This window comes from Heliangelus exortis, chromosome 2 (genome assembly GCF_036169615.1).
Source record: "Heliangelus exortis chromosome 2, bHelExo1.hap1, whole genome shotgun sequence".
Lineage (NCBI taxonomy): Eukaryota > Metazoa > Chordata > Aves > Apodiformes > Trochilidae > Heliangelus > Heliangelus exortis.
This window is the reverse complement of record NC_092423.1, coordinates 129,171,788-129,195,494: the sequence shown is the minus strand read 5'-3', so window position 1 is coordinate 129,195,494 and position 23,707 is coordinate 129,171,788. Positions and strand designations below refer to the sequence as shown.

Here is a 23,707-nt window from a genome sequence, read left to right as displayed (position 1 = left end):
AATGTCAAAACTTATTTGATAGCTTAGTCAACTGGCAGTAAGGTTAAATTTTAGCAGAAGATGCTTAATAAAATAATTCTCCTTTGAACTGTTAGAGCAGAGAAATCGAATGTGACATCTCAAAGGCTTTGAATGAAGCATTTATTACCTAGTTTCACAGCTCTGACTTTCTTCCCTTTTATTTCCAGATCCTAGAAATTATAATATTCTGCACTCTCCTCTATTTTTACAAAGCAAAGGCTGTGAAGCATATCGTGATTTTGTTAATGATGGTAGCACTACTGGGTAAGAACATATTATTCACTTTATAGTTGCTGTCTGTTACTTGATAATTGTCACTCAGCTTCTCCAGCTAGTTTAGATTAAGGCCATTTCAAAGCAGAGTGCACTGAAACATTTCACATGATTCTTATTGTGGTTCATTTTTGAAGAGAAAAGCTGATTATGAAACATAGTTTCTATGCTTATTGCTGGGACTATTTCTTGTTACAGATTTCCTGAAATTAATATGCTGTGTGCAATGCTATTTCTGAAGCTTTTTAAAAATAACACTTTAGATCCTGGGAAAGTGGACTGTTTGAAACTTTGTTTTGAAGAGTAGGCTAGCTGTGAAAACCAGTGCTTTAAAAGTAAGCTGCTTAGGACCTTGCAAGCACTCTGTAAGTAAATGCAGTGATATGCTGGGACTGTATGGGGATTTTTATTTTAATTATCCATGCCTCTTTGCATATGCAACATTTTGTACTTTACCACCTTTCCAGAAGCATGACAAGAACTCAGTTTGTCTTCTGATTAATGTTGCCACACTCAGTACACAGGGAATCAAGAGAGATCATTTTAGTAGGCAGCTTTCAGTAAAGTTAAACTTGAATCAGTTTTGAAAAATGTCAGGAGGCTTTCAGTAAAGCTCCAGTACTTGCCAGCATATATGGAGAATTTGTCACCACCCCATGTCTTCTCCTGTCCTTGTCACTTCTCTATGAAACCTTGGTGGACACCACATTTCTTTGGTTGCAGTGGAAGGTGCCTGAACTGTGCCATTGAGGTCAATGGTTGTATTTTTGCTGAGTTCAGTGGGTGCATATATCACCCTGCAAAGACTTATAAAGCACATTGTTAATGGAGCTGGTCATGATAGATTGCCAGTTATACAATTCAGATTTAACCAAATGTGAAAAACCCTCACAGATTTATGAACTGCCTTCCCATGGATCTCTGACTGAAAACCTCAGTCTTTCAGATTGACTTTTTGGGGGCAGAATTCCTGTTCAAGTTTCCCAGTGCCAGGAACATTAAAACCTTGCTCTGCAAAAAACCTTGAAGGATTTCCATTCTCCCTGCATGAGGCAGAGATGGAAGAGGCCCAAAAGCCTTAGGTCTTAACTGTTTGACTGCATTGTGGTTTGGAGGAGTCAAGTGTGGATCCAACCACCTCTCAGCTCCTAGCATGGAGTTTGGGAGCTTTCACAGAGCTCACCTGACTTAGGGTTACAACTTCCAACCCTGCCATGAGGAGCATGAGTGATGAGCAAGCCTATCCCCCTTGTTGCATAGATGAATATTCCCAGATGGGCTTCTACACTTGGCTGCTGGAGTTCTGGGCAGATGCTCCATGATGGGCACCCCAAGCAAGGTCAGCACACTGCTCCAGGATACTTGAGCCATTGGGCTGTAAAGTTTCCTTGGCAGCCTTGATGCCACCAGTGCCAAAAGGACACATGGAGCCTGCAGACCCATGCCCCAGAAGCACTAACTGCAGTTTGGTGTTCAGGCTGCTATCAACCAAAAAATAATAATTTCAGCTGGTGGCTGCTGAGGTTTTGTTGAGCATACACAGCTTCAGGAAAAATGTACCATTATTTCTGCTCTGTTAAAAAAGACACAAACAAACAAATCCTGGTTCATGGGAACTTCTGAAATACTGACATTTCCCTCAAGAAAGAAACCCAGAACCGTGAGTGGCCCAAATTCCTGCAGCCATCCTGGTGCCTGGCAGCCCCCACAAAGCTGCACCCAAAGCCTTCTGCTTGGTCTCTGACCTTTATGTTGAGCAAAGTGATGAGGGGCTGAGGGGGGGCTCAGCAGCTCTGCTCCCACCTGCCTGACACATGGACTGCAATTGGAGGGGTGCAGGAGGGGTGGGTGAGGCTTGAGGGGTCTCTGGGCAGAAAATTCTGGGTGACAGTCATGGAAGGGGATCTTTGTCCTCATTTCTGCACAAATAATTTCCTGGTGGAGCATTTGTACAGGGTAAATTAAACAGAGAAAGGTTTCTTTAGAAAGAAGGTAGACTTGGTGCTTCATTGAATATGAGAGCTACTTCTACTATGAAGAAAATACAGAGGTTACCATAAAATCTGCAAAATTTTTGTTTAGTACAACTCTGCAAGTTCAATTGGTGAGATTTATCTTACCTCATACCTATACTGGGAGAGATAAATTTTGGGGGAAGTATTCCAGATTAAAGTGGAATTTCTGAATATCCTGCCCTAACAGCTGGAAAGTGATATCGTTTGTCCCCCTAGTTTTTGGGGGAAGGGTGGGTGTCATTTTATCCAAAAGAAGAAAAAAAGTTCCTAGGTTTTGAAACTTATTTCAGGGCTACTTTAACTTAAAAGATCAAACCAATCAATCAATAAAAAACCAAACAAAACCCTAGATGATTTATTTTCTGGTTTGTTAGTGATAAAAGATGGAAAAATCCTTTCCATCAGAAACAATTTTTCAGCAATCTTTACCCTTATCTGGGCAATTCATGTTATTTATTTTTACCTGTAAGCTTACCTTTTACTACTTTTAAAATAATAAGTGCCCACTTAGTGGGCAAATCTAGGAGTGGAGTGCAAATCTAGGTTTTATGCAGGCTTCTTACTGAGGCTTGGGTGTATTTTTTTTCTTTTATCATATTGTTAGCACTGCTGCAAACCGGGATTTGACCTCTCCTGCTCACTTTTACTGTTGTGTTCATCAAACCACTCCACCTATTTTCACTACAGAGCAAGAACTGAAGTACTAAGTGGAAAGGTTATGAAGAAAAGAGTGGATTTCATGACAGTGAGCAGGATCCCACAAGCTGCATGAACTCCCCCTGCACTTTTGGGTTCACTATAAGAAAAATGTTGCAATCAAAACCACAGACCTGAATTTGTTCCTCCCCCACCTTTTCTCCCAAACTTTGGCCTAAACTTTCTGCACAGTGCAGTTTCTCTTGCCAACCTGAATTTTTCAGTTACAGGAGGATGAATCAGAGCACTGAAATCTAACACTCCTCAGCTCTAAAAGAAGCTGGAACTGGATCCCAGCTGGGAGATGATGCTCCTGACAATTAATTACCTTTCTCCAAAGGTCGTCTCTACACCCTGACTCTTCTTATAATTTTTAGTTTGGTTTGAATTTGTTACTTTTTAGTTGCAGTAATCACAGCCTACTTGGGCTAGCTTCAACAAACCAAGAGCACACTCCAGAAGAAAATCTGAAGTAACTCTTAGCTGAACTTTCAGCCCCTTTTCTACAAGATGTGTATTGCAAGACTTCTCTGAACTGGAAAGGTCTATCAAAAATCATTGCCTGCTGTCTGAGATTTGTTTGTGGTGATGCAATGACAATGACTAAATGGATTGAACACACTACTGAAATATTCTATTATGTGGGCTAAATCCAGCGAATGGTCTCAAGAGCCTGTCCCCTACAACAAAATGCAGACCACTGTGTTGGTTGTCTGCTCTCTGTATAAAACCCATAGGGAAAGTTAGATGCTTCTTGATGAGATCTCAGAAGCAAGTTTTGGCCATCTTTGGCCAGGTCCCATCTCAGCAGAGAAGTCCAGAGGGTGAGGAGTTATTTCAGGCTGCCAGTGTAACATGCAGGCTTCTATCAGGAAGTGTTCCAGTTCCTTCAAACAGATAACAAGACCTCTCAGACCTCTCCTGAATAATGCAACATGAGTTCCAACTTAGCAGTTGGAGCTAAATAAATTATGGCTGGAAGATATGGAAGCTGTTGTACCACCTCTGATTGGTAGTCCAGTGAGTAGGACGTGCCTAGCCATGGGAAATAGCTCTTTCTTCACTGAAGCACAGCTTCTCTCTCACACTCTCATGCCCACAAAAAGTCCTACATTGCAAGAATCTAAGACTTTAACCTCATCTACCCTTGTGAAAATGGGGAAACTTTTGATAGATGCAGACCTCAGTGCTACAACAACTTAAAAAAGCAAAACACAAAGCACACATGGACTTGGTGCCACTCTGAGTTTAGGCAGCAGCTTAGCAAGCATTTGTAAAATCACACACTTGGGTTTAAGTGCCCAAACCCAATGCCTCTTTAGGTGACCAGCTCTGTGGCTCTGACCTGGGAATTTGTCCTCCCTCACTGATGCTCTGAGGCCACTGCTGTGAATCCTGCCCTTCTAATCTCTCCCTTTCCCTTTCAGCATCCCTGACTGTCATTGCTGTAAAGGCTGTGGCCAGTATGATAACACTCTCTGCAAAGGGGAAAATGCAGCTAACTTACCCTGTTTTCTATATCATGATTGTTCTAATGGCAACTTCTTGTGCTTTCCAAGTCAAGTAAGTAAGGTTTTTTTATCTTCTAACTTTTGTACCTGTTTATCTGTCAGTTTTATTTGGTACCAATACTGACTCCAGATACATTGCACTTAAATGCAACGAATACCTGGCAGAGCTATGATAGATACATGAATAGATTAAAGCTGATTATATTGCTTATTTAAGCCTTATTTCTAACTTTATAATTGATTAATTACAGAGATGCTTCCTCCTCTAACCTTATACAAGGGCTTCCCAAATTCAGTTCTCGTTTTGGCACAGGTTTTGATCTCATTAAGTGGAATTTATCTTTATGTAAATTTTCTTTGTTACTGTAGGAAACTTCATTGTTCAATAATCAAATGGCCCCATTTACCCTCATTAAGCTTCTCTTTTCCCCAGTTTATGTCACTTGTCAGACCAAAGAAGAGAGTTTACCCCAAGTTTCTGCCTGTCCATGAGTAATGTGCATGTTGTGCTTTGCTGTCCTGCATGTCTGTTCCTTTTTAGGGAACAGTTAACATTTAGTGTGTTAGGGACATCAGAGTTTTCCCAGCTGGCCTCTGGCCTGTGAAGTGATTGTTTTATGCTGCCTTCACAGATTGCTGGGAGTGGCAGGATGGTAAAATACGGTTTGCAGCTGAACAGAGAGTCCGTTCCCTTCATTCTAGTCCCTCTGCTTCAGGTGCTGATAGCATCATTCAGTAATCTCATCTAGACTGCTCCAGTGTAAGCCTGAGTGTTTATTTGCATGATTATTTTCCGGTAGAAGAGCCAACCCAGCTTTCTCATGGCAGAACATACCATTCCCATGTGGAATCAGAAAGTCCATGCGTTATTATGCAGTGACTCTCCATGGCTGACTCAGGAACTCCCTTGTAACAGATTACAGAGTGATTTACATCCAGCTTGTCTTCACTGGGAGGATAGCCCAGGGCATTTAAAATAGGAAATAAAATCTTGGTAAATAGGAAGCTGCTGAATTAATCTCTCCTTCTTGCCAGTTTTTTCTTTCTTTCATTTGGTGGGTCAAAATTAAAAGAGAAGTGACCATTTTGTTCCCTGGGCTCAGTGTCTCTTTCTCTCTTCTCTGTTGGACACATTTTCTGACAGACAGTGCTGTCATGCAAAAATTTTCATTTTATTTTTTTTCCTCTTTTACTTTATATGACTGTGGTGTATTAGCTCAGAACAGCCTGTGCTGCAACATCTTTCTGGATTCAATGCTGGGCCTTGGTATCACTGGTTGAGACCCCATGACCAAGTTTGTTGCAAATGGGGAAAAATAACGAGGTGTTTTCAATGACTTCAAAATCCTAACTATTCTGTGGATATGGAGGATTTCTTTATTTTTAAAGCACCATGGAGACTGTTCAACAGTTGCTAAAATAACCATGCAATTACTTTAATGGCTAAAACAGATCCAAGCTTGTAGTTTTACTGTGCACACATATTGTACCAGTGAAACATTTAAGCATGGTTCTTTTTATAGGTTTTGAATACACTCTTCAGCCTCCTAATTTTTCTCTTTTGGTCTGAAATGCACTGTTCACATAACAGAGCATCTGCCGGTGCATCTGAGCGTTTACGCTCATAATTCATCACCCTATGGATAAATGTTGATAGCTCTGGTCTCTGTACAACTGGGTTAATTGCTTTCCCTTTTTCATCTGTTGACACAGACTGTGCAGGCTGCTCATGGCCAGTATCTCAGTCCTGCAGGTTTGTGTGCACTGTACACTCCTGTGGTCCTGCACGCTCCTGCTGGTGATTCTGCTAATCCTTTCTGTTGCCCTTCTGAGGAGCACAGAAGACTTTCCAGACAAAGCAGCACAGTCTTGGAGCCACCTTCCTGACCTTTGATGGCAGGACAGAGTGTGTCAGGGGTATGATTGCACAGATAAAACTATAAATAAGTGTTTCAGGTGAGCTGGGTTGAGCAGTAGCAGTAATGTTGACTTCGGCAGAGTGAAACAGTTCCTACCAGGATTGTGTGTTCATGTCCATGCTGGAAATACACCTTTACACAACCTATTTAAATTAGAGCAGCTTGCTCCTGGCTGCTAGCAGGCAGTGTTGTTTCCAAGAACCAATGCAGACTGTAAGCAGCAATGCCCTAGCATCCCTCCCTTATCCATGTCAGACAAAATTTTCCCAACACTGCTACAAAACACTCTCCAATGACAGCCAATGACCAAAAGGATCCACACCAACTTTGTTGCTTTCACCTTTTTTTTTGTACTGTGAAGAGCCAAACCAGAAGGTAAATTCAATACACATCTGTCCAGGGCTACTTGATATTTTGGTAAGAAATGGTCACTCTTTTTGTTAAGCAAACATAAAATGCCTTAACCTGACCTAAGGTGCAGTGGAACCCCTGAAGGCATGAGATACAATAACGTTTCTCTTCCAGGTTCTTGAATCAAGCAATGCATCTGTATGAAGCAACTGCAGTTGTGCCCATTAATTTTGTGTTCTTCACCAGCAGTGCCATAATTTCAGGTTTGTTTCTGACCTTCTGCCTCTACAGAACAATTTTCTAAACATTAAGTTTTCAAGAATTACTGCATGTGAACAGGAACACAAACCAGTCATGCTTGTCTTCACAAAAAGAAGGTTTTTCCTGACAGATGTTTAAGTTCTGAAAAATTATCAAGTTCACAACTTTTGAAGCAGCATAAAAATGATAAAATTCTAGCATTTCCAGAGTTGATATGTACAGTTCACAGTGCCTTGCTAGCTTGCTAGAAGTACCTGCATTTATGCTAGCCTCATCTTGACATCCAGTAAATGCATTTACCATGTGCACAGCAGCCTCTCCATATCCGAACTGGTAGAATAATTTTAACAGCCTGGCAAACTACTCAAATGACAACCAGCTGTGTTTCAAAGTAGTTAGTGTATATTCCATTTCAGAAGGTGGAATTCTAGGTTAAGTGAAGGAAATAAAATGACTCCAAAGACCTTTTAAGCATTTAACTTTTTATTTTGGGTGAGAACTTTGAACTCAGTGTTGTTAGAGAGGGACTGCAAATCTTGGAAACAGTGCATGGCGTAAGAACATGAGCAGGGAGGATGACTAAGATGCTGTATCAGCAATGAGCCAAAATGATCATGTTGTTAGAACATTTATGACTCATTTTAACACACACTGGGGGCTTTCCTGTCATTGCTGTGCAGGAGTTTCTCATGCAGAGCTGCCATTAATGAGAAAGGGAGTTAGGTTCGTGCACAGATTGCCTCAGCACCTGTGTTAGAAGAGACCTACACTTTTTGACTGAGAGGAGACTTGTGCCAAAAGGGGTTTACATTCCTGTGACCATATGGGAAACTTGGCCTTGTGCCTCCTTCAAAGATCAAGTACCTCTTCAGGAATGGCTTAATAGCTTTGAGACTGGATACAAATGAATTTGCACCAGGTTAGTTAAATCAGTGTAGCCTTAGAAGAGCACCCTCTACTGAGCCTTGCTGAGAAGCTTATCTCATCTCATGATCCCTCATTCCAAGTTACATCCTTTGAAGGTACAGTCACACTTCAGCTGTGCTAGTTCACACTCCAACTTTTCTACATAAAACTGTGCTCATCAGTGGTTTAAAGCTAATATATTTGGCTGTGAATTAGAGCAGCTGAGATCCAGATACAGATCTGGTTCTGTCACCTCCACTGCAGAGGTGCTAATTCCTGTAAGAGGGATGAGCAGAAAGAGCTCATGATCCCTTCAGCCAGGAGGATTTGGCAAACTTGGCTGCTGGAGCTCTTAACTTGGTGTAAACTTTAGGGACACAGCTAGGTATCACAAACCTGTTCCAAATTGGAGTAAGATGTCCACATGGTATGACAGAGTGACCATGAAGAACTTGTTAGCTATATGGGTATGAGCCTGCTTGAGTTTAACTTGCACAGAAACTGTTGCTGACAATGCAAAAAATACCTGCATCTGTGCAGTTACTTACACAGCACATGCTCCAGCCTTAGAGACTAAATCTTCTCCAGTTCTCCAGTTTCTTGAGAAAACCTAGATAGTGGAATGTGGGCACATAAAGCAAACCCATCACAATGTGTATGAATACCTTATTTGGGATTTTTTGCTCCATTTAAGCATGACATTGCTCTTGACCCTCCCAGCTGTAATTCATATCGCTTGGAAGCCAGTCAAGGCAAGATCTGCAGTTCTTGTTTCTGTCACATTCCAGGGGTCATATTTTATCGGGAATTCCAAAGTGCAACTTTGCTGAACATGTTCATGTTTCTGTTCGGGTAAGTGCATTGGTTTAAAATCTGCACTAACATTTGTACTGAAACATCATTGCCTTGTGAAATCTCTTCTTTTCTCAGTAAGAAGAAACCTGACTTGTTATTAAAGTATTACGGAATAGCCATTATAGCAGGATAAAAAAAACATTAAAGGAAAGATTAATGTCTGTGCTTAGGGAGTTTGGAGGCCTGGTTTTGAATCCAAATATGTAAAAATGTGAGACACTTATGAACTACTAATCTCATTGTGGAATGAAAAATCAGCAGCCTGAGTTCCTCTAGCAGGAAGAAGAAATCAGTGCTCTCTGCTAAAGATCATGGTATAGGGGGTGCTTTTACAAGCAAGAAATCTCCTCCCATGTTACCTTCTACTTGCCTGCCCAGCTGCTGTTTGCTGCCATTAGGTGTGGGCAAATACAGGAGTTCCTTGCCTACTAGCAGTACTATATCTCTCCCTTATTTTCCTGTGCTGAGAAAGACACAGCACAGTGGAAAAGCTCAGAGCATGAAAAGAAGATGTTAGTGAAGAATGTTTGAAGAAGGGCATAAATGTTGCAAGAGCAGAAACCTGCTGGCTACCAGCACCTTAACAATTCTGGGGACAGGTGACAGTTACTTGAAAAAGGGTGGGAGATGACTCAAAGCATCTCCCAGAACTGCTGGAGGTGTCTTGACACAGTGCTGTCAAATAAATGGGGCTGATAGCTCCAGGCATCTTCATGCTCTGCAGTCAGATGGAAGTGGGTGCACACTGCCACAACCATGTTTGACTGCAGGAAAAGTGACAGAAAATGGAGATGAGCAAATTCAAGCCGTGTATTTGGCAGGCAGCATTTGTGATTGTGTGTCCAGCACAAAGCAGATACAAGATTTACCCAGGAATAGTAGTTTCTTATTGCTCCTGGCTTACAGCTTGCCACTGAGACACAGTCAAATGAGAAAAACAGGAGAGATGATTGTCTGCAGCTAAACTGAGCTGTTAATGAAATTGTAAGTGCTAGAACACAGAGCTTAGCTGCTCTGTGAAGATTTGCTCAGGGACTCAAATCTTGTGGTCTCTCACTCACAGGCATTTGATTAGGGACATGTTGCTGAAAGTGTAATTTTGCCTGCAGAGCCTTTGGATCTGAAAATAAAGCTTCAGGAGGCAAAAACTGGATGGAAAGGGAGCCCAAGATGAATTTACAGGACTGCTCGGAAGAAAAGTTTCTTTATAAACTGAGCAGCTTCGGTTTGAAAGTCCTTGAAAAAGAAACTTGGAAAGAATTTCTCATCTCAAATGCAGTCAACTGTTTCTTATGATGCTATGCCACTACTATTTTGCAGGTGTCTCCTATCTTTCCTTGGTGTATTTGTAATTGCAAGAAATAAAAAAGAGGAGCATTTACAAATTTCTTTTATTGACTGTGGACGTATTCCTGGTACGTAGGGTGCTTTTTTTTCTGTCTCTCAGTTTAAAAATGAGATATCAGATAATGGGATGACCTAGAAGAGTTGAGTCACAAATGTGCTCCAGTCACATTCAATAAATATAGTGTTCCCTTATTTTCTATTCCTGTTCCCACCAGATTTTTCAAATAATTTTTCAGTTTTTCCAAGCTATTGTTACAACCAGTCAAATGAAAACAATGATTACTGGAGCAAAGAATGTTTAAGTGATAGATTGGTGGGGGACTTGTTGTATTAAAATTCTTCACAGAGTTGTTGTTTTTCCCTTCTCTCACTCCATTTCCTTAGGACAAAAACAGACAGGCAAAATACAACCAGATTCTCACAGTTCACACTATGGCACTTTGAGGAGTGAGGATGACTTGGTGAAGAGTCAAAGCTGAAAGAAGAAAGCACCTTGCATGCCAATCAACAGGAGGAATGCCAATGGAACAAGGATCAGCAGCACCTTTTTGTTGGGTGTATTCTAGTATATGTTGAACTCCTGTGTGTTGATGAGTCATAGTATTATTTAATTCTACTTAATTCACCCTATTGCTGTCCTAAATATGTTCTCAAGATAAAGGAAACCTCAAGAAAAGATAAGTAATCATTAATGAAATGGAACATTCTCCTAGTATCACTGCCTCTTAGGGATATCTTTAGAATCTTAATTTCTTTGAAGTATAAATAAGCACAGAGAAGGATTATAAAAATTCCTCTTTAAAACCCCCAGGTCTATGTAGATGCTTAAAGACAAAGGTGGCAAACAAGAAGAATTTTCATAAGTGACTTCAAAGTATTCCACAGTATGTATAATATCTTTAAAATCTGGTCCTTCCTATTTATGAGTCAAACCTGTGGCCATATATACAGTATACAAATATGTACATGTGAATCCCTTGATATTATGAGTAGAGGGAAAAATCTGATTATCTTCTGCCATCAGACTCATTCTCTCATATTCCAAGTAAATAAACACTTGTGTGAGGAGGGGGAAGGAAGAAAGCATTCACTATAAACACAGGAATGTGTGTACATGCCCACATTTATGGTGCTCAGCTGAGGCAGAGCTAGGGAACCATGCTTGGCATTTTACACCTTCCCAGAAGAGTCCTATGCATTGAGCTAGACTGGGCTGAACTACCTGCTAGTTTAGTCTAGCCTGAGGTTTAGCCTCTGTTTTTCAGGAAAACAAGGTTTTGGTGAAGAAAGTTCAAAGTTCTCCAGAGAGAACGGGGTAGGCAGGCTCCCTCCCTTGATGTGTCTTGAAAAACTACTCCTAAAAAAAGAAAAGTAAGGCAATTACCTGACTCCTGTCCTCTGGTAATTCCAGATGACAAAAGGCTGTGAAAAATAGGATCACAAAAGGTCTTGGTGACAGTACAATTTTTCCTTCATTAAATGATGGTATCTTCACACTGATGTGACGGGAACCACAGCAGTGTAGGGGCTGTGTTCAGATCTGGGATGTCTTGTAGTCTCTCAGTCCCAGCTTCCCAGCAAGAAAGCTGCTTCTGGGCATTCAGCATGGGCCCAGTTACCCCTGCCCGGTAGCACCAGGAGTCACACACCTCCTCTGCAAAAACAAGTGAAAGTTCTCTGGAAAAGTGTTTTAGCCTTGGACAAGATACTTCTTTCAGATTTGAATTAATCCACAGCAAAGGATATGGGCCATAGGCAGTGTATATTTCCTTTCAGTGGGATGTAAGGCAACAAGGTCTCTTGTTGTTTCTTTTTCCCCCAAATAATTGTTCATTTCATTTTAAAATAGGTACATCTGAAGGTCCATAAGTCAGTTTCATTCTAACCCTACAAAGCGCACACAGTGCTGCAATTTTTCATCTTCAACGGTGTCCCGAGAGCCAGGGCATGGGGTAGGGGGTTGGGAAGTTTTCCTTTGTGGAACTTTTCCAGCTGGCACAGTACAAGATTGTACCTGCACCTTACTTATACCATGGCTTCCCTTTTCCCTCTTAAACAACTTGAGTTCAAGTTTCTAAAGCTTAAAAGAACAAAAAACAAAAACAAAGAAACAAACAAACCCCAAAATCAACAAATAAACACAAAAAAGCAAACCAAACCAAACAAAAAAAACCAAACCCCAAATAAACAACAAAGTAAACAATAAAAAAAAACCACCAAAAAAAAAGAAGCACTTTCTTTATGTATGCTTTCTCCAGAGAATAGTATGTCTCTATATTTCTTTTGCAAGTCAAGTTTAAGCCACTTTCTAAGTCTCAAGGAGAGTGTGTGCTAAAGATGGAAATAGGAGGCCTGTGGTTTTTCATTCTGTGATGTGGGTAACAAAGAGATGAAGAATTTTGGGGGGTTTTTTTCTTTTTAAAATGATTGTTCTTGGACATCTTTCTGAAATCTGTCTCCATGATTCAGGAGGGATGGTGGAGATAATAAGGGTTACCAGGTATTGGGTTTTCTCTTTAGAGACAGAAACAAAAGGTAAAAATATGTTGCCAAAGTTATTATTTGTTTTAAACTACAGCATTTCTTCTTGAACTTCTTTTCCTCCTACGGGTTTATAAAAAATTACAAGGGTTAAAATGTTCTCTGTAAACTTGAATGTCATTCAAATTAATTTATGGAGCAAAACACTGGTGGGAATTATGTGCAATTAAAACCTTGTGATTTTACATTATTTTTGAGATGCGAGAATGTTCCCACTAATTAAAGCATTACAAGATCGGAAAAACTTTGTGATGAGAATACAAAACTGCTCTGCCAAGACAGGGATATAATTTGTTTCAAGAATCAGTTTCTAATCCATGTCATTTCCCAATTCTGTTTGTGATATTTAGGTTGCAAACACAACAGGCAAATGCCTGCTAAAAGAAAAGCCTTTTAACTTGAATACAAAAAACTCTTTGGAGCTTTTCTGTTTAATAATGAGTTATTTTCTTGCAATGTATTTCCTGACATCATAATGTGGGCCAGAAATAAGTTTCAAAAATTGCACCTGCAGACTGAACTCACTTGAAGGGATCCTCTACAGGGTCTGAGGAACTCAACCCATGGGTAAGCAGAGTGGGCAAACAGTGGCTCACATGGTCCCTAAGGCTCCAGCCAGGGATTTTTGACAGACCAGAACCAGCAGGACTTGTTTAGCCCTTGTTCCACTGGTGGTCACGCTGCAGTGAGAGATGAAGTATTAACTGGCCATGGGCCTGGAACTGGGAGCTCTGGAGCAAAGAGAGACTGTTTAATTTTTCACAGAATCACAGAATTGTTCTGCTTGGAAAAGACCTTTAAGATCATCAAGTCTAACAATTAACCTAACTCTATTGAGTCCATATTCCTAAGCACCACATCTAAATGTCTTCTAAACACCTCCAGGGATGGTGATTCAGCCACCTTCCTGGGCAGCCTATCCCAGCGTTTAATAACCCTTTCAGTGAAGAAGTTTCTTCTAATATCTAATCTAAATCTCTTTCTTGTTGATGGGGAAGAAGAGGACAACCTCCCCCTTTGCTTCAGCCTCTTTTCAGGTAGCTGTAGAGCACAATGTCTCTCCTCAGCCTCCTTTCTTCAGACTGAACAACCCCACTTCTCTCAGATGCTCCTCATATAACTTGTTCTCCAGACCCTTCACCAGTTTTTTTCCCCTTCTCTGGACTCACTCCAGCACCTCTATATCTTCCTTGTAGCAGGGGGCCAAAAACTGAACCCACTATTTGAGATGCAGCCTCACCAGCAGATAGTACAGTGGGATAATCACTTCCCTAGTCCTGTTGGCCACAGTATTTCTGATGCAGGACAAGGGGCCATAGTCCTTCTTGGCCACCCAGGCACACTGCTGGCTCATATTCAGCCAGCTGTGGAATAGCCTGCTTTGTCAAGCAAGACCTGCCTTTCACAAACCCACGCTGACTGTGCCTGATCACCAATGTGTCCTGTAAATGTTGCATAATTTTGCCATAAAATACCAGGATGCATTTACCAAATGGTTTCAGCTTGAAAAAAAAAAAAAAAAAAGGAATGAATTTTGGACTGGATTTGTATTTCTGCCCTTGGTAGGGGCCAGGCATTCAGCTGACAGGCTTATTGCCTGCTCCTCATCTCAGCCAAGCTTTTGGTGTCCTCATGTATTGTGTGTAAGGACACTGGTCACCTTAAATCAAAGGACAAAGGTGGGACTACAAAGGGTCTTGAGCTTCTGTGCTTTGAAGCTGGTTTCATGCACCTGGCAAATTGCTTGAAGCAGTTTGGTTCTGCTAGAATACTCATCCTTTTTTTCCTATCTGTGAGATTCTGCATAGTCTGTGGCCCTCTGTGAGAGTGAGAGAACTCATTCAACCTGCAAAAATCATCTTCTTTCTTCTCTTTGCTGGGTTAGCCCTCTAAGCAGAGCCAACCAAGCTGTCTGAAGTGTTTTGTGGAAAGGAGGGAAACGGAGTAGTGGAGTGAGACCTCTCTTCTTTAAAGGGAAGCATGATATTAGTTCTCTCCTTCTCAGGATCTTCACCGTACAGCAAGCATCCTGCTAAGCTCTCTCTCAACATGTGCCAAATGCAGCAGTTATGAGCTTCTTGAAGCATTTTTTAGTGTCTGACTCTGAAGAAAAACCCTCAGCCAGGCTCTCCAGGCTGTGCATAGTGAGAATTGAGTGGCTCCAAATGGGACTAAGATAGACAAGATGTATCACAAGATACATGTTGTGATACAAGGAGTATCCTAAGATCAGCTAGAAGCCAGGATACACATTTGACTATACAACTTGTTCTGAGGACTGATTTTTTATTTTCCATCAACTGCTAGCTATAAGGTAGGTAGACAGCATTAGGAGGATGGACTAGTACCAAAAGTCTTCTGAACTCAAAATGGTCTCCCCTTGTGATTTTCCCTTCTAACCCACTTTATGCATGATCATGGGTTGTTTGCAGAGAAAAATAATTCTGGTAACACCGGGGTACAGATGGTTAGACTGAGCTGACTTTCAGCTTTCCCTCGTTACTCTCTGTGAGAGTCTGACCTCACTGATTTGCAATTGTCTCAAAGGAGCAATTTTAAAGTGAATAGCCCTGGCTAGGGTGGAGGACCTGGCTGGCCAGAGCTGAGCAGGGGGTGACACCTCAGGATGTGAAAAGACCTATTGGGTGGAGATTACTCCCCTTTTCTGAGCCTTCAATGCTGGGTGGTCCCTCCAGGCACTACTGGGCCACCTTGATTGTACTTGGCAAGTACCTGGTTAAGGGGGCTGGAAGAGAGGAGGAATGGCACCTGGAAGAAGATAGGAACTGATGACTGGGTGGGAGACTACACCCTTCTGCTCCCCTCCAGGCAGCCTGCCTTCTAACCAACCTGGTTGACTGACAGCTGCCCCTTCAGGACAAAGGGACCTCAGGGGTATGTATGGCTGTCCATGCTCTGGCTGTTTCCTTGTCTCTTGACCCACTGCCATTCTGCACTGGACCCTGTCCAGAATCAGCACCATCCTGAAGAACCTCGCTGGACAGCTGGGCCCCTGGTGGTGACTCTCTCTGTCTCTCTCATTCTTCTCACTTTCTTACCCTTTTTCTCCACTTTTCTCTCTCATTCATTCTTACCACTTTCTTACCACAGTTCTTTCTCTCTTATATCTTCTTTTCCTCTCTCCCTCTTTTGCCTGGCTCTATATTTTTGCCTGTGTCAATTGCCAAATAAAATCTGCTTGCACCCGACCTTTCTATGGTTGGACTTTGTTTCGCAGATCCAAAACAAAAATAAATTTTAATGTTACCTCAGACTGTAACACTCTCCTCTGGGGTTTGCCCTTTTTCTTCTTTGAATTTGTTCTTTTATTCCATTTGGAGAAATCAGCTGAACTGTGTTAGCAACTGACCCAAAGGAGATAAAGGATAATTGCTATAATTATTATTGGAGGGCCAAGCTGGAAGAATTACAACCTGACACCACTTCAGGAGAAAAAGAGAGTTTGAGAAATCCTGTGTATGAAATGTTTCTAGGTTCTGGGATAGAATTAGTGACATGGCAGTGATTAAATCGTGATTTCGTACATTTTGGTATGTGATTTTAGTTTGACTTTTTTTTTTTTTTTTTAACTATTTAGGACTGAAGGCCATCTATTGTCTGCTTAGAGAACCAGAGTGGAAATAAGACATTCCCTTGAATGCAGATATTTCAACCATTTAAAGCTGGGAGAAATGGAGGCACCTTTCAAGCATCCTGGCTGAAGTAACCATTGAGTTACAAAAGGAGGCCTTGCTAGCAAATAAATCTCTATGTATTAAGCAGTCATGACCACTTAGATAGGATCCTTATCCTCTTGTGTTAAATCTGTTCAGAGCACATGATCTGGGCTTTTTGAGCAACCTCTTCAGCATGTAGTGTCTCACAGGACCCTTCCTGTGTGGAAGTCAGACTGTGTGGTGGGTACACACCACAGGCTGACTCTACTAAGAAGATAGAGAACTGCCTGGGCATTTGTCTTCTCCTCAGAAGTGTTTATATGGAACCACCCTACGAGGAAGTTGCACAAACTTTGCACAAATAGTCTGAGATTATGTTCTTCTCACTTTGTGATTCCCTCTGAGGTAAGCAAAGGCAACTTTGGGTATCCACAGAAGCAGAATTTTTGGCACCTCAGGAACTTCCAGGCACAAGAGATGGATCCTAAATAAAGAGCTAGGAGACTGTTGAGTAGTTGGTTTTTTTTACTTAATCTGAATTCCAGTTTTTCAGTTAGGCCCTTAAAGTTTGTCCAAGCCTTTGAGAGAGGAAGTGCATTTAATAGTATAAATCTGCAGTAGCATTTTTACTGCTGGTGGACTTGGCCATCAGTGCCAGTCACCATTTGTGTCATTTCATGAGGTAATGATGAGGGGGATGGTGTTCAGCAGGAGTATCAGAAACGTGTCATAGAGGCAGGAGAGTTTTGCATGAACACAGAGGAACAACTCCAGAGGACCACTAAACATGCAGTGGTCTCCAGGACTCCCTGTTGACAGTGTCAACAAGGCATTTGTTGACAGTTTTCAAAGTAGAGCTACTGTAAAGGAATGATTAAACAGGTGTTTCTGACACTGACTGTTTTACATGAAGTCAATGTATCACTGTAGCCCATGGCACTAATAGCTTAAACATGAAAAGTGGCCTGTGGCCATTGATGAAGGAGCCAATTGCTGTACTTTGCTAGATCACACTGGGAAAATAGAAATGATTGATTTAAGGTTCCAGCACAAACATGTGCTTGCCAGCTCTCCAGCTGGACATTTCCACTCTTGGAATAGGCATTGCCTTGCCTAGATGAAATCTTTGGAGTCTGCTGCCAGATCTTTTGCCAGAATCATTAAACTGGTTGAAAGAGCAGCACTGTCATTTGTCTTCTGTTTGATAGCTAGTGGGCATACATCCAGAGCAGCATGAACACGAGATGGGGATTTTTCTCTCCAATTGAAAATAATTTAAATGTTTTTCTAGAGTTACAACAGAGTGTGTACCAGGCCCAGAGCTTTATGCTGCCTAATTCTCCATCATGCCCTCAGCCAAGAGTAAGAGAGAAAGTTTGCATGGCACAGAGGCTGCTAATTAGGCAGTTCTTACCTGTCACTGCAGGTTACTGCTGCTGGTAACACATTGTACTGCAACAGAGTACAACAACAAAGCACTGGAGCTTCTATCCAGTTTGCCAAGAACAGCTGTTCTGTGTTTTACAAGGCAAAGAACCTGAGGAATATGATTTACTATTACTAAGCATCTCAGTTACCCATGTGCTTATTTTTTTCCAGACAATATTTAGCAGTTAACTAAGAGGCATAACCTGACAGTACTGATGGGATGCTGGGTGTGTGGATGTGCTGCAGGATTCGATGCAGCAGTGTCAGTAAAGTCAGGTTCCTTACATGAGAACTCTGTTCAGTGTCATCTGGCCTGGCCTCCCGCACAGCTCCAGTCAGCCAACCTCCTCCAAGCACTTCTGTGTGAACACTTTGGCCCATCTACAGAAGAAGGCACCCTGTCCTCTCCTACTTAGTTAAAGAAGAGGATCCACCAATGCCATTAATAATTTGTATTAGCAGTGAGTCATTGTTTGCTTTTGAACTGTGCCTTATGTCTATTTTAACTTGTCTGGATTTAGCCTGGGGCTGTTTGTCCTTTGCCAGTGATTTAAAGCACTCTGTAAGTCCCTCTAGTAAAATACAGTAAGATGACCTGGGCTTTTCACTAAGCCAAACAGACAGACCTTTTAAGTCTCTCACCATCACACATTTCTGTCAGCCCTCAAGTTGTTTTCCGTGGTTGCTTCCTGCTTTCTCTCCATTTTTCCATTGTCTGCAACTGGCCAAATACAGAGTAAAAATTACATCCTTGCAGGGGTGAAGTAGTAGTCCAGAAGCAGACCAGACCCAGGGTGCTGCAATTGGGTGCCTGGCTTCACCTCTTCCCAAAGCTGCACTCATCTCAGCTGCCACCTCTCCCTGGAGGTGCCCACACTTTCTCCTTTGGCACTAATGTAACAGTGGCTGTCTTGCACATCCAGAGATGGAGCAGCCTTCATTATTTCCAACAATTTGACTTCTGACTCATGGCTGAGTGAGTTTGGTGAGAAGAGTTGGTCAGAGTTCCCCAGGAGGCCCAGCACGACAGATCATGAAACCCTCTGTCCCAGAGGTGGGCACAGGCCTGCTGGGACCTGGTAGGAGCAGTGAGCAACCTCACTGAGCTGCTCTTTCTCCAGAGCCAGTGGGACTTGAGAGCTCAGCCTGGATTTGAGAGGAAGGTGACTCATTCAGCAACTGTTTAAGGTTCAGTAAGTAAATAGGCTTTGGGAGGGGTGCCTGGATGTAAGGAGAGCCTGACCAGGTCAATTGGGCTCTCCTTGAGGATGGTGATGGTGCATTGGAGAGAAAAGATGCTCAGATTTGTCATACAGGACAGAAAGGCTTCCACTCCCTTTACCCCTGGCCGCTCACAGCGTCATAGAGATGATGCTTTTTGAAAGCAGCAACTTGGGCATCTCCCCTCTGAGAGGATGCAAGGACATGAATGGGGCATCCAAACCCCAAGGAGCAGTGGGAGGCACATGCCAGCCCTGGCATCTTTGGATTTTTCAGGTGACCAGCAGTTTTCTCAGGCTGTGGACATCCCCACCATGAGGTGCCCAAGGATCTGCATAAGATCCTGCTTCTTAGTGGACCCTGTGCTTCTAGTCCTCCTTCCTGTCCCTGCACAGGGGATGAGTCCCCCCCAGCCCTCTTGTGCATCTAGATTTTGAAGGTGTTTGTGTTGGAGAGAACATTGTGGTGAATTTACAGCTCAAGGTCCCTTGTTACACCACGGAGCAGGCACAGCTATTTTGCTGGTACACTTGCACTGTGAATGGTTTTAATTCAGTGCTTTGAGGTGTCCAGGTTGGGATTTTTGGGGTTTTTTTTTTTAGGAATTTCAAATTAACAGCTCAGTAATGTCATCTCAATTAGCCTGAGGTAATTTGTGGTAGAATTCTTCCTTTTAAAAGAAAAAAAAAAAAAAAAAGGAAAGCTGCTTTTTAATAGTGAGGTCTTTGCAAATAAAGGCCATGCTGGAGCACTTTGAATGTGATTATAGTGACTCACATTTTTAATGGCTTTTTTTTTATCTCAAAAATGGCTTTTTTCCAAACAAAGTCCTACAAGGCCTCATATAACAAACAAGGGTTACTGCTCTTTTCCACACATAACATGAAAAATATCCTTGAGTGGAGCACACTGCAGCCCATCTGCTGTAGCTTGGCCCGGCCCTGAGCAGCTCCCTGACCATCCCGCCTGGCTCTTGGAAAAGCAAACCACCTGCTTCCTGCACAGGGTCCCGCCTCAAGCCTCCCCAACACTTCTCTGAGGAGGAAACCCATCCAAGCTGCTGACGGGGGATGACAACCTTGGCATTCCCTTTTGCTGCATTTGTTCTTATGCCATTTGTTGTTCGCTCAAGTGCTCCATGGACTTTCGTCTTCTTTTCCACCCAGAGCAGAAAAAGGCAGCCTGTGCCAGAGATAAACAGGCTCTAACTTTCCTGTTTATTGCACTCCCTTGCTCTCCAGATGTTGTTGGCAAAGTCTTCGTTTGGGAACCCAAAAGGGCACCCTTGAAAGGGATTAAAAAGGAGAGAGAGAAAAACCTTGGGGAAGTTTTGCCAAGGAGTGATCTGAACTCCAGGTCCCCTCATCCCTGATTCAGGGTCTGCTACTGCAAATGCTTTACTGAGCTGAGCTTTTCCTGAATCCCACTTAATGTCAAACAGGTACTCACAGGAATTCCAGAAGTATCCTAGACACATACTTCCCAGACACTTCACCTGGACACCTGTAGTGCAGACAAATTAATTGTGCGAAGGCTGTGCTGAGTGAAAAATGGCATTTCCCTCATTGCACCCCAGAGCTCTGCCAATTGAATGGACTGAAGCCATCACACAGTGCACATTGAGCATCCTCACATTGCCTTCACTCTCAGCTAATCTCACTGTCACTGTCTGAAGCAGATTAGGGATGATTCCCATAACCCCATCCATCAGCTACCCTGGGAGTGCCCTGCAGCCCTGGGCTGTGGAGGTGGGCACGGTTTCTAAAGGACACAGCACTTTACAAAACAAATGGGTTCTTACAGCCTGAGTTCGGGGAATGTGCTGCTCCAGGGCACCTCTCAGTGGTCAAAACATTAATATGAAATTTAGAAGTCGAGTTGAAATCCTTCCGCAGTCTGAATGGGACATCTTTTACTACAACTTAAGGAACTGGAAGAACTGAGCTATTGGAAGTTGAGGACTTCTTCTTAGCCATGGCCTTGCTGCTGCAGTCTAGAGGGTGCTTTAGTGACACTTCATATGGCCATGAGGACACGATGCTTCTTCCCTCACACTTTAAAAAGAAAACAAATTCAATGTTGTTGTTTCACTATGAAATAAACAGGTTTCCCTACCTTTTCCTCTGAAGAAGTTAAGCCATATTGTAATCCACTGATTATAAATAATCATCAGCAGTACTCTGAGGTAAATACCTCATACGAAAAATTTCAGCTCAGATGGTAGAAATTTGGCAGAGTTTTATGTTCAGCTCAAAACTGGATCTTACAGCAGAGACTGAAACGTGGCTGCCAGCAGTGCCTGAGACTGGGATGTTTGTCTGCTTGAAATAGCATTATCTGGAGGAAAAAGTGTTTGTGGATATGTCTGGCTAACTGGGTATCTACGTGTGGCAAACATTAATATCTTAACTGGTACCAGCCCTATTATCTGCTTGTTAGGGTGCAACATGCTGTGCCACTCAGGGCTTCGAGTGCATGGGTGGTTTTTATTTCTTTCTTAGAGACCAAAGTTGAGCCCTGTGCAATAAATACCATTAGAACTGAAAAAAATATTTATTTGATATGCAGAACTAAGTCTTATAATGCAAAATAAAATCATGGCTTTAGACATGTCATCATTAACTTTTTGCTCAAAATGAAATCATAGCTTAAAAATGTATCACGACTGACTGGCCAAAACTAAAGTCTACGTTAATTTATTATGATAAATTTCTCTAAACTGTCTTTAAATACACCAAGCCACAGGCAGAGGAAAGCTGCAACTGGGGCTATATGATATAGGGCAAAATGTTCAACATTCATTGCAGTAAAGCGTTGGTTAAGATGATGTCATCATCAACCTACAAGTATGCAGTTGTGCTAGAAATTATAGGAACAGTCCTAACACTTATTTCAGCAAATGCTGGTGCTCATTGAAGCATTGCAGAAGTCACAGAATATGCTATCAGAATCCTTGTGCTTTCTTTCAGCTGCTTAGTAACTAATACCCCAAATGCTGGTGTGAGCTGGGGGTTACTGGGAGGCATTCAGACCCTTGACTTGAACTTGCACTTGTAACAGACTGTGCCCCAGTACAGGTAAGAGAGAATTCTGATTTCCTGCATGCACATGGTTATGGCAATGTTTTAGTTTATTTTTTCAAGGAATTGAATTCAGGTGAAGTAGGTCCAGCTGTAAATCCTGGCTTCCCCCATGTCTGGAACAGCCACTCCTGTTGGCTCTTCCCAATCACTCCATTTGGCTTTCACAGCAAGACTTGGGGTTATTTCTGTATTCCCATTGATAGAAGAGGCACCAGACCTGTCAGCAGTCAGGACACCAGTTTGACTCCTCTGCACAAATTTTTGTTTTGCATCTCCTGCTTGGAGTCATCCTGAATCCTTTTGGGTCAGCTGCACATGCAGAATTTGCTGGGTCCTCAGCAGTGTCTGGGTAGGGCCCATGGATGTGACTGCAGCACAAATAGTTCACTAAGATAACAGGCAGCATGAACATAATAAATAGGCTTATATGTACCATAAAAATGAATTACCGGAATTACGAAGTTTCTAGCAAGCCCTGGTGGAACAAGACCCTAACAAGCTTTAGAGCAGAAATAGTGGGAGCAAGAAAACAAACTGGATGGAGACTGTAAAAATATGATCTCTTTGTCTGCAATAGCACAGGAGCCTCTGATGCAGAGATCTCTACCTGTCTCATGCTCCACAATCTGATGTAGACTTTGCATCCTGGCTTGGCTTCCTGCAGCTACAAATCTGCAATGGGAATTGTGCATAGCAGAAACCCCTCCTCCTGTGAGTGAGGGAAAAGACTTGCATCTGAGCAGAGGCTATGCAGTAGCTGAGATATTCCAGGAGCAATGTTTATACTGGAAAAGCCAACCCAGCCTACTGCAAAAGTGGAAGTAAGGGCTTCAGCAGCATCTGAGGTGGTGTCCAGGAGACAAAAGGAGTGGAGTAAAATAATATGAAACTGCTGGGGTTTATTACTAGCACTGTTGTATCTAGCATGCTTCATTCATGAATTCTAAGCAACTGCTGGAAGTTGGAAGCCTGATGCAGCAACTTGTCAATGACTCTAAAGATTAGAGATAATGCATGAAGCAGGTATTTTGGGCCTTCCCAAACACACAAAAGAGTGGATGAACTTCTCTAAAGCAATGTTTGTCCATGCTTTTTAATCCAAAGATCCCCTAACTTTTTGGAGGACTAAGCTACAGGCTGCTTGAGAAGTCTTAATGCCATAGTCTTCATGAATAATCCACTAAAAATTATGCTGCTCTCTGAAGGTTGTGATGGGAGCAGGGGATTTGCACAGTTTTGGGATGGGGGAAATAGTGGGGAGAGTTGCTTTATTTTGGATTGATCTCACAAACCATTCTCTAAGTCTTTCAGACCACAAGTGGTCCCTAGAGTACAGGTTGAAAAATATTCTCCCACAGACACAGCAACATCTGAGAGCAGAACTGCAATGTTCCCCAAAGCTGCCAAGCTCACGAGGGATTGCTCAGAGAGAGCACTGGGTGGTTGGATCTCTCCGTTGTTATTCACAGCTCTAATTTGCAGTGAAACAGAAAATAGTGCTCTAATTGTTGTCATAGTGAAGGAAATGTTTAAACCCCAATGCAAATGTAACCCATGCTGTTCCTCTGCAAACTTGTGTGGAAAGCCTGGAATGTAAGATCT

The 23,707-nt window shown here is 42.3% G+C and overlaps 1 protein-coding gene across 2 annotated transcripts in view; it reads left to right on the top strand.

The window, feature by feature from the left end:
• Positions 1 to 12,274, top strand: part of NIPAL2 (NIPA like domain containing 2) — a 50,100-nt gene extending 37,826 nt beyond the window's left edge. The window contains exons 6-11 of one of the 2 annotated variants that reach the window (XM_071738027.1): positions 189 to 285; positions 4,433 to 4,568; positions 6,961 to 7,049; positions 8,742 to 8,805; positions 10,129 to 10,223; positions 10,540 to 12,274. In XM_071738027.1, coding sequence (XP_071594128.1) covers positions 189 to 285; positions 4,433 to 4,568; positions 6,961 to 7,049; positions 8,742 to 8,805; positions 10,129 to 10,223; positions 10,540 to 10,634 — 576 coding nt within the window. In that variant the 3' untranslated portion in view covers positions 10,635 to 12,274. The remainder of the gene's footprint in view (positions 1 to 188; positions 286 to 4,432; positions 4,569 to 6,960; positions 7,050 to 8,741; positions 8,806 to 10,128; positions 10,224 to 10,539) is intronic. The other variant, XM_071738029.1, reaches the window with a different exon arrangement.
• Positions 12,275 to 23,707: the final 11,433 nt, after the last annotated feature.